This window comes from Vombatus ursinus, unplaced genomic scaffold, assembly GCF_900497805.2.
Source record: "Vombatus ursinus unplaced genomic scaffold, bare-nosed wombat genome assembly UNPS02014825.1, whole genome shotgun sequence".
Taxonomy (NCBI): Eukaryota; Metazoa; Chordata; class Mammalia; order Diprotodontia; family Vombatidae; genus Vombatus; species Vombatus ursinus.
The window spans coordinates 7,774,765-7,785,131 of NW_020954603.1; the positions used below are offsets into that span (position 1 = coordinate 7,774,765).

The 10,367-nt window shown below is 54.5% G+C and overlaps 1 protein-coding gene across 3 annotated transcripts; it reads right to left on the bottom strand.

Moving 5' to 3' along the window:
- Positions 1-219: 219 nt before the first annotated feature.
- Positions 220-4,288, bottom strand: DPH2 (DPH2 homolog). 3 transcript variants are annotated; one of them, XM_027838245.1, is made up of 6 exons: positions 3,787-4,282; positions 3,442-3,554; positions 3,137-3,360; positions 1,790-2,482; positions 1,475-1,660; positions 220-1,358 (listed from the first exon to the last, which is right to left on the bottom strand). In XM_027838245.1, exons 1-6 carry the CDS (start codon positions 3,931-3,933, stop codon positions 1,234-1,236), a joined length of 1,488 nt encoding a protein of 495 aa, XP_027694046.1. In that variant the 5' UTR covers positions 3,934-4,282; the 3' UTR covers positions 220-1,233. The 3 variants fall into 3 exon arrangements, with proteins under 3 accessions (XP_027694046.1, XP_027694045.1, XP_027694047.1); XM_027838244.1 differs by having other exon boundaries at positions 220-1,660; positions 3,787-4,288; XM_027838246.1 differs by lacking the exons at positions 3,137-3,360; positions 3,787-4,282 and having other exon boundaries at positions 3,442-3,518.
- Positions 4,289-10,367: the final 6,079 nt, after the last annotated feature.

Consider the following 10,367-nt stretch of genomic DNA (forward strand, 5'->3'; position numbering starts at 1 on the left):
CAGGGTCCACCGAGCCAGCAACGGGCAAGGCTGTGGCTCTGGAGAAAGCCACCCCCAGCCAAGGAGAGCAGAGCCAGGGCCGCATGGGGCAAAGAGGCCTTTCCCATCCTGGTGAATCCGACCCTAGGGCCAAGTCCCTCCCCAAACCCAGGAATCTCCTCCGGTAAGGCGCCCAGGAATTCAGGGCACCCTTTATATCATTCATTAATGCATTCAACATTTTTAAAGAAAACATTTTTTATTCTGAACCTGATGAATAAAATGGGCATTTCCAAGAACATGGTAGAACAGGAAAAAGATAACCTGAGAATGGGGCTCTTGCCTAGTTTACCAGGTTGCTTTTCTTTTTAAATATCTAATACACTCAACTGGACCTTCCTTCCCCCCAACTCCACACAAGAGGCTGATTTTGTCCCTGCACGAGAATCCCCCTCACCAATACAGTGGTTCCCTCAAAGACATGGGCAGCTTCAGGGACTGGGGCAGGAATGTCCCTCTTCCACACCTGGTGTTAAGGTGCAGGGTGGCCTGGATGCCTCAAAATCCCCTGCAGCTCAGACCGTCTCCGGTCCATGTTGTCCATTTCTCCCACTGAGGGCAAAGGGGGAGGGACTCCGGCCTTACCATGCTTTACACATTCAGCACAGGGCCTGACATATTGTATACAGCAGGTGCCTAATCAATGCCATTTGTGTGCTGACAGAGCCCCTGAGACACCAGGAGGGCAGAACACAGAGACAGCAGCAGCTGAAGGGACAGTGTTCGGTTTTGGGGGTCACCTTGATCTTGGACCCCCTATTAGCTAGGTGGGCACAGTGGATAGAGCGCTGAGTCTGGAGTCAGGAAGACAAGAGTCCATATCTGGCCTCAGACACTTATGAGCTGTGTGACCCTGGGCAAGCCACTTCACCTCTGCCTGCCTCAGTTTCCTCATCTATAAAACTGGGATAACCCCCCAGGGATATTAGGAGGATCCCAGGAGCTATTGGTAACGGTGTTCAGCCCACTGCCTCACACACAGTAGGTGCTGTTTAAATGCTTGTTCCTTCCCCTCCCCCTTGTGTTCAGTCATCAGTAACGGCTCAGAGGGCAGAGGTATCTGAAGTCAGCCAGGGAGGACAGTCCGGCCTGAGCCTGCTTACTCCAGCGGGACTGGCCGCTGGCACTTGGGATCTGCTCTTTCAAGGAGTGCCAAGGTCTTTTCTGGGAGTCTCATCTGCCACTGAGGGTTCCTCAGCTGCCAGGCTCATCCTCATAGGCAATGGGGATGCCTCGTCTCCCTGCTACCGCTCGCACTGGTGCTGTCTGGCCTAGCTGAGGTTCCAACCCCCGCCAAGTACGAGAACCAAGGAACAAAGCTGGGAGGGGACAAAGAAGAGGGTCAGCCAGGGGTCTAGACACCTCCCACTCACTGACCAAGGCTCCCAGAGGATCTGGGGAGCTGGGCTGGGGGAGGGGCACACACTGGGCTTACCTGCTGGACTGCTCTCAGCAAGCTCAAGCCGGGACCGCTGGCTCAGGACCGAGGCCTCTAGGACGTCGGGGACGTCTGACGAGGCTGAGGCCTGTGATACACGCAGCTCTCCAGTGATGAGTGACACATCAGGTGTACCCCATAGCTCAGAGTCAGGGGGTGGGATTGGCACGTGGAAGGGGGAGCCTGGAGGGACAATGGAGGGAGATCACAGATGGGCCTTTTCCTCCTCCTTCCCTCCCAGCTGGGAGCAAAACCAAGGCACAGGGCTAAGGGACAGGGAAGACACCCAAGGCAAAAGGTGCTGGGCCTTACCTGGCAGCAGGTCAGAATAGTGAGTCAGGTAGGGGCCCAGCCCCAGTGGCCCCCGAGCTGGATTGCAGGCAGCTTCCAGCTCATAGGGGGTGAGCAGCGGCCGGAAGAGCCCTCTGCTGGCACCACTCTGGCATCGGTCAAGTGCCCTCAAGGGACAGGCCAGCAGCACAAAGACATCTACCTCTGGGAAGTTGGCCAGCTTGGCAGGGCTGGGCCGGCCCAGCGACAGGACATAGGCCCGCTTGCCAGCGGCCTGCACCAGTTTCCGAAGGTAGGCCAGAGCCTCACAGTGCCCTGCCCCTCCTGGAGCACCTGCCAGCAGTCCCACCACGTGGGCATCCCGTGCCCGTTCCACCAGATAGTGGCTCCGCGCTCTGGCTCGGACTGCCCGGGGGCCCTCTGCTCGGGCCTGTCCAGAGCTTGGCAGGCAAGATGAGAAGGGGCGGCTGGGGGCCCAGCCCAGGAGCAGCTGGAGCAGGTCTGGGCTCACCTCAGCTCCGCTATTGTCCCCATTCTCAGAGCCCCCCACATAAAAGGCACCATAGTTCTCCAGCTGACGACCAGGGCCCAGTGGGAAAAAGCGGCCAAAACGCTCCAACGGTGGGTGGTCCCAGCCTGGGGCAGTAGTGGGCAGAGCTGGGAGGGAGACCAGGATGTCCTCATACCGTGGGCGAAGGAGAGCAGCCAAGGCTTCTGCAGGCAAAATGCATGGGTCGGATTAGGACAGGCGGAAGGGCCGGGGGTGCTCATCAGGGAGGAGAGAGGACTAAATGGGACGTGAGAGCTCACCTCGAAGGTCAAAGGGGAAGAAGGAGGGAGGAAAGCACAAAGATATATGTAAGTTTGACTTATGAAGACCTTCCTCATAGTCAGAACTGCGCCGCACTAGATTGGGCCGCCTGGGGACGAGAGAGCACCCCCTCAATGAAGGTCACAGACACTGGATGGCCACTATACTGTAGTGGTTGGGACACATTCGACTCCAGGCCTTCCGAAATGTTCCTGCAACTCAGAGGTCCTATGAGTCAGGCATCCATCCCAAGGACATATGGGGAAACTAAGGCTCTTGGCTAAGGAGCAGATAGGGAAACTGAGGCAGCAAAAAAGGTAAGTAGCCCAGGCTGACTTGGGTAGTAAAGTCTCAGCCGATTTCTTCTCCTCCCCAGTAAATCAATCAACATTTATTAAGCCCCTATAATGTGCCAGACTGTGCTAGTACTGGGGATACAACGAAAATCGGTCCCTTTTCTCAAGGAGCTCACAGTCCAATGGGGAAGAACACATAGACATACAGCTGGAGACTGCCAGTGCAGGCCTCTACCCACCCGCCTCTCCCCTAGTCCTCACCCAGGGCATGGGCACAGGCTGTCTCACTCAGCAGCACCACAGGCTCTGCAGGGTTGGGGTGCAGGGCTCTGAAGGCCTCTGCACACAGCTCCAGGGCCACCGGACGCTGGCCAAGGACATAGATGACAGGCAGGGGGCAGGAAAGCGGACTCAAGCAGGCAGGGCCAAAGTGGACCAGGGCATCGGCTTCAGCCTGCTCAGCCCTCAGCACATCCACACAGCAGCTGCAGAAGGGGATCAATTATAGGGGCGGGGCAAGGCCGACAGAGGACCTCCCTGATTCCCTCCCGTCCTCAGGCTCCCACCTGCCATAGGCTGTGTCCCCCAGAACAAACATCTTGGCTCCTGTCATCTCCTCCAGTGCCCGAGCTACAGCCACACTGTCTCCAAGGAGTTCATCGGGGAACTGCAAGGCCACCTGAGCAGCCAGCAGAGAGCCCTGCTCAGAGCTTCACTCGGCTCTGGGTAGGGGACGTACTCCCACCCCCAGCCCCGACATCCTCTTTCCCCACCCCCAGGCCCCTTCACCTGCTTCGCCTTCCCCCAAGTCTCCCCCCGTCCTGGCCTTTCCCTTAACCCCTACCCCCACCCAGCCTCTACACTCTCCCTTTTCCCTAGTTCTCCCTCCCCTTCTCCCCTCCCTCACTTACCCGCTTGGCTTCGTGTTCCAGCACGAAGGCCTGCACCCGCTCCAGCTCGTAAGTGCGGCCCAGTTCCGTGAGGGGCGTCAGTGGTTCCGGAACCCCAGCCTCCCGCTGCAGCGCGGCCCCTGCTGGGCTGCTGAAAGCGTCTTCCATGTCACCCCTTTCAGTAGGGATCGCCAGGCCTCGGGTCCGAGCCTGGGGTCAGCTCCAGGACTGCACTGGGTAGCCCGGACGCTCCACGTGGGTCTCCCCTCCAGCCTCGCCACTATTTCCGGTACTACTCCTGCCTTCAGACTTCACCAATCCGAGCCCGTGATTCCCTTCTTGCCTGCTCCAGTAGCCAATAGACTACTCCCGGACTCTGAGCCAATGGGAAGGGGCGTAGTTGCCCTACCTCCGCCCCAGCCGCATACCTTTGTGGGAGTTGTAGTTTCCAGGATCCCGGGTGATGGGGAGAGGGAGGGCGGGTGATGTCGGAAAAAGTCCCGGAGCCGCATGCGCAACCTGGATCTCGTGTTCCCTTTTCTGTTCCCCGGGCAACAGGGTATAGGAGGTGTTCCATCCTAAGTCGAACTGTGACAGCGGCGACGATCACTACGTTTACCAGCAGTACCCAGAGCTATTGGCGTAAAGCGCTTCGAGAGGGCAACGCTGCGGCTGGCCCATAGATTCTCCTCCGAGCCCCTCCCAGCAATCGTTGGCTGAGCGGCGGAGCTGCGAGCCTGCATGCTATGCAGCCGCAGCAGGGGTGGGCTGGAGAGGAGGAGAAAGACAGACAGACAGACAGACAGACAGACAGACAGACACACACACACACACACACACACACACGCACACACACACACACACACTCACACTCTCTACTGGGATTACTATATAAAAGCAGCCGCCCCCGAATAGATACACCCGCCAGCCAGCCCTCTCGGGGCAGGGGGAGGGCGCAGTGGCGATGCGATGGATACAATGTAGCTTCCAAGTCTCGGCTGAAGGCGGGACTCGGGGGGGGGTACCTGCCCTGGATACAATGTAGCCGCTGCCCGGGCTGGCGAGGTCAGCCGCGGTGGATACAAAGTAGCTCCAAGGCAGCAGGCTGCCAGACTGACTCGAGGTGGCTACCACTCCCTCAGCTCTGGGCTGGGAAAAGAGTTACAGGCACCGAGAACTGAAAGAAAACCTCACGGCACCCAAAGGATTATCAGCTCGGCCTGTACAACACGCCTAGTTTTAGGTGGGGCGAGGGTCGGGAAGAGACGTGTCTGAGATCTCTCCGCAAGGAAGTGGCGGAGCAGAGACTTAACGGCCAAACCCACTGACTCCCGCGGGGTGCGGGAACTTCGGCGGGCTAGCTCTTTTCGGGAAGCCTGCCTGGAGGAGGCGGCGCTTGCGTCTAAAGGAGCCGATAAGTAGATGGTGAACTGACAGCAGTAGGGGTGGGGGAAGGAGTGAAGATAGGGAAGTCTGTGTTCACTCGCGCGACCTCTGGAAAGAGGAGAGGCCTCCAGCTATTTGGTCCTCTCTCCTCCTCTCCCCAGGCGGTATTCACAAGGAGGAGGAGCCTGAGCCCTCAAGGACGAGCCGGCCTGACCTCGAGTCTGAGGAGATGACTGATACTGGGACTGGGAGTCAGGAGACTTGGGGCTGAGTCACTTCTCCCTGTTACGCTGGGGATGACTCTTCCTTCCCTGAACTTGCAGATTAAAAAAAAAGGGGGAGGGGGACGGGGAGCGGGTTTGGGGCTTTTCTTACAACCTTTCTTATGCACAAATCTGGGCAAGCGACTCCACTGCTCTCAGACCTTTAGTGATTCTCTAGGGCTTCCCTAGAGAAACTCATACCCCTATGCCCGGCATTCAAGGCTTTTTCAAAACCTTTCACTCAGTTATCTTTCTAGCTTAAAGGACTTGTACTAAAATGCTGGACTTGAAATCAGGAAGATCTGAGTTCCAGTCCCGCCTCACACACATCCTAGCTGTGTGACTCTGGGCAGATCATTTAACCTCTCCACACCTCAGTTTCCTCATCTCTAGAATGGAGATAGTAAAAGCATCCACCTTCCAGATTTTTTTGAGGGTCAAATGAGATAATGTATGCAAAACACTGCAAATCTGAAAGTACTAAATAAATGTTATTCACTCCTGTTTTTTTCTCCTCATCACTCTGAACCAACCTGGAAGACACCTCACATCATCATCACCATCTTCTTCTTCATCATGGTCATCATCATAAACTAAGTTATATAGCACTAGCACGTATCAGGCACCAGACCCTGTACTAAGCACTTTACAGTTATTCTCTCCTTTGATTCTCACAATAACCCTGGGAGGCAGGTGCTGTTATTATCCCCAATTTGCAAAAGAGGAAACTGAGCAGACAGTGGTTAAGTGACTTGCCCAGGATCACACAGCCAGTATGAGTTTGAGATCTGACCTACATTCAGGTCTTCCTGACTTCAGAAGAGGCTCTCTATCCTCTGGGCCACCTAGCAGCTCCTATGCTACTATCCATATGCCACTGCCTGGGCTGTTCCCTCCACCTAGAATGTCCCCATCGTCCCTCTCTTCAGGTGCAGAATTTCTACCCACCCTTAAAATCAATGAACCAACATGCATTTATTGAGCACCAGGCTCTGTGCTAGGCAACGGGGATACAAAACGAGACAGTTCCTGCCGTCAAGGAGCTTCCAACGTTGCTGGGGAAGATGACAACATGAACACCTTTAAATAGATACAAAATAAACCCAAGTAAGTCCCAGGTAATGGGGGCAGGGCACAAGCATCTGTGGGGATCAGGGAAGACTTCCTGTAGAAGGTGGCAACTGAGATGAATTTTGGAAGAAGCAAGAGATTGTGCAATGCTGAAGTGAGCAGGGAGTGCAATCTAGGCATGCCATAAAGTGCTGCAAGTGATCTACAGCGACTGGACTGCAGCATTTTTAGAACTTTCATTTATATAATACTTTAAGATTTGTATTCTTCAAGCCAACAAGGAATCACCTAGTCTGCTTGGAGACCTCCCGTTTTGGGGAGTCCACTCTGCCCATTAGTCCATTTCACTTTTGGACAATTCAATTAAATAAACCTTTATTAAGCGGCTCCTGGTGGCACAGTGGATGGTGCTGGGCCTGGAGTCAGGAAGACTCAGCTTCCTGAGTTCAAATCTGGCCTCAGATACCTACTAGCTGTGTGACCCTGGGCAAGTCACTTAACCCTGTTTGCCTCAGTTTCCTCGTCTGTCAAATGAGCTGGAGAAGGAAATGGCAAACCAGTCCAGTATCTCTGCCAAGAAAACTCCAAATAGGATCACAAAGAGTTGGATACAACTCAAAAGAGTGAATAACAAAAGATGTGCCAGGCACTGTGCTAAATGCTTGTGATACAAATAGGAAAAAGAAAGTTCCTGCCCTCAAGAAGCTTACAATCTAATCAGGTAGATAACTCACAAAAGGAAGCTGGAAAGGGGTGGGGAGACATGGGGGGGGGTTGAAGTCCCTGGCACAGGAGGCATCTCGTTCCATGGAGTTGAAGCCAGGCAAACCTGCAGATAGAGAGCAGAGTGAACTGGAAGTCTGGTTTCTGCCCCCTATAAAGGAGAGCTTTGGTAGGAATTCAGTACGACACCCTCCAGCCCTCCAATGCAGGGGGGAGGGGGGCGGGGGAGAGGCTGAGGCAGGTGATATCCAAGACTTCAATTAGCAACATGGCACCGAGGTTAGAAGTGATCCTGGAAGGGGCATCTGGTCCATGGAGGGGAAACCAGGCAGAGATGCATGTGGAGTGGAGATCTCTTACAGTTAAGAATTTCCCCAACCCAAATAGCAGCCCCTCCATGCCCACCCACTTATTCTGGGTGATTCTTCTTGTTCATGTCCTCCCATGGAGTCCACCCACAGGCCAGAGGGCTTTCCTCGATTTCTGCTGACATCTTGAGTTCCAATGGAGGACCTTGGCCATCACCCCATGGTTCCTTGCTCTCAGGGTGGGATGGGCCCATTTGTTCTTCCTAGCACACACATCTCCGATGGCTTCATACCCCTCCCACGTCATCCCTCATCTCTCATCCCCCGATCTTGCCCTGGCACCAACCCAGCCGGTTTCATTTTTAGAGCAAGGATGTTAAAGTTAATGTGATTCAGCTCCTCCGACAATGAATGTGTCCCCTCACCTGTCAGTGAACAAGGACTTCGAATTAGAAGGCCAGCAGTCCAATGAAGGTTTGATGGCCTAAAACTTGGCACCCTCTTCCTCCTTTGCTGCTGCTGTTGCTGTCACTGCCGAGAGGAAGGGGTTCCACGGGACCATGGCTGTTGCCACAGTCAAAGAAGCTTCATTGTCAGGTAGCCAGCCCTGCTCTGGGTGCTTGACTAGCCAGGCTGATGGGGCGCCACTCCAGGCCTTTCCATGACAGAACCTGCCCCAGCGTACGCTCCACCAGCATTGACCCTGGAGAACCCAAGGCTGCTATGACATGTAACGTAAACCTGCCGACTTACAATCCCTCCCCCCACCATTGCTCCTCCTTCTGCCCTCCCTCCCCTCTCAAACAGATGAGAAACAGGTGCTGAGGAGGGAATGAGGTGACTGGATTCAGCTCATCCAGTCATCACAGCTTTGCTGGACTGGTCCCCATCCCTGGGGCATCAATGCCCAGTTGGATGATCTAGGTCTCTGCACTTAGAGGCACTGGGGGTGGTCACGGCTATTCACTTGGAGGCAGAGGCTTTAGAGCGGGGTGGGGTGGAGGGAGCAGGATGGTATCAAAAGACATCAAAGAGGCCATCTACTGTCTTCCCAACTTGTGGTTTCCTGTCCAGGGCACCACCACTCTTCGTCCCCCGGATTCACAGCTATACTAACACCCTCTACCTCTTACTCTCTCTCACCCAGTACAACAAAGCGCTTGTCAGATCCTCCTGGCTTCACTGCCATAGCCGACATCCACCCCCTTCTTTCCTCTCTACATGGCCTCTCCCCTGGTGCTGGCCCTCACTACTAAATCCCTGAATTATGGTAGTAGCTACTTGCTGGTTGGCCTTCCTGTCCCCAGTCTGTCCCCAAGCCAAGCTGTGCTCTATTCAGCTCTCAATTTAATCTTCCTTTAGGAATATCTTCATTTTAACCCAGGTCTGTTCATATCACCTTCCTAGCCAACCAATGCTAGGGACTCCCTATCACTTCTAGGAACAGATAAAAATCCCTCTGCTTGGCATTCAAAGCCCATCATGTCCCAGCCTCCCCCTCCCTTTCTAGTCTTCTTAGACCTTCCTATCCACCTCCCATATTCTGATCCAGTGACCCTGGCCTCCTTGCTGCTCCTCACACAAGATTCTGGCCATCTTCCCTGGCTGTCCCCCATGCCTGGAATGCTTTGCCTCCTCATCTCTGCCTCCTGGTTTCCTTCAAGTCCTGGCAAAAATCCCATCTCCTAAGAGAAATGTTTTCGAGACCCCTTCATTCTAATGCTTTCCTTCTTTGCACAATTGTTTGCAGGTTGCCCCCTCCCCCATTAGGTTACAGCTTCTCTAGGAGGGCTACAGGCTTTTGCCTTATATTCTCACCCATTAGCACGTTGCCTAGAACAGAGGATGCACACAATACCTTGTTCAATACATTCTAGTTCCCTCTAGAACCCTGGTCCCTCTAGGGTCGAATGCAAATTCCTCTGTTGTGTATTTGAGTCCTTCCCAGCGGGACTCTGACTCCTCTTCCAGCTCTCTCACACATTATTCCATTTGGTGAATTCTGTGGTCCAGCCCAACTGGCCTTTGGGCTCTTCTTCACACAGGGTCCTCTTTCCTCCCTGGGCCTCCGGAAGCACTCCCATCCTCTCCAGACCTTCCTCCCTGGCCTGGAGATACCCCGGGCTCCTGGCTTATTCACCTGTGCTTGTGCTTGTTTCTTGGGCACGGCCCTTCCATGAGGGGCCACAGCTTCTAAATGCCTTTCTCTGGGTTCTGCTGCTTAGTTCTGGACTGGGTAAAGGAGCTCACTCACTGGCATCCCTCTTCAGAGCTCCCAGTCATTGGGGTTCAATTCAGTACTCTTTTTAGGTCATTGCCAGAGTGAATGTGGGGGAGCTGGGTTTCACTGTGGGGACGTCTTAATTGGAAGCTGCCCCTCACTCCCACCCAGCCTTTCCAGCCTCGTTTCCCATCTCTCCCCCTCCCCCGATCTGTGGTCCAGCCGTTCCTTTGTGCTGTATGTACAAGCAGCTGCAGAAGAGAGAGAAGGTTCCTTTAGAGGTGAGGGCTCTTGCAGCTGGAGGTGGGAGAGCTGAGAAGGGCTTCCTGCATGAGGTGGCATTTGAGCTAACAGAAACATGTGAGAAGGGAGAGCATTTCAGGGTGTGTGGGGGGTGGAGGGAGCTAGGCAAAGACATGAAGGTATGGAATGCTGCAGCGGGAAGGTGGAGGAGAGCATTAGGAAGGTGGAAAAGGGCCAAGTTGGGAAGGGAAGGGCTCTGAATGCCAACCAAAGGATTTCCTATCTGATGCTGGAGGGAATAGGGAGCCACTGGAGTTTAAAGCATATGTGCATGTCTGTGTGTGGAGGGGGGGATGACGTGGTCAGACATTTACTCTAGGAAAATCA

Bases quoted from the DNA above. Each gene is read 5' to 3' on its own strand.
- DPH2 (XM_027838244.1), bottom strand. From the start codon at position 3,933: ATGGAAGACGCTTTCAGCAGCCCAGCAGGGGCCGCGCTGCAGCGGGAG. The intron at 3,555-3,786 runs GTAAGTGAGGGA...CTGGCTGCTCAG, and splicing joins TGGAACACGAAGCCAAGCGG to GTGGCCTTGCAGTTCCCCGA. The intron at 3,361-3,441 runs GTGGGAGCCTGA...CCCCTTCTGCAG, and splicing joins GGGGACACAGCCTATGGCAG to CTGCTGTGTGGATGTGCTGA.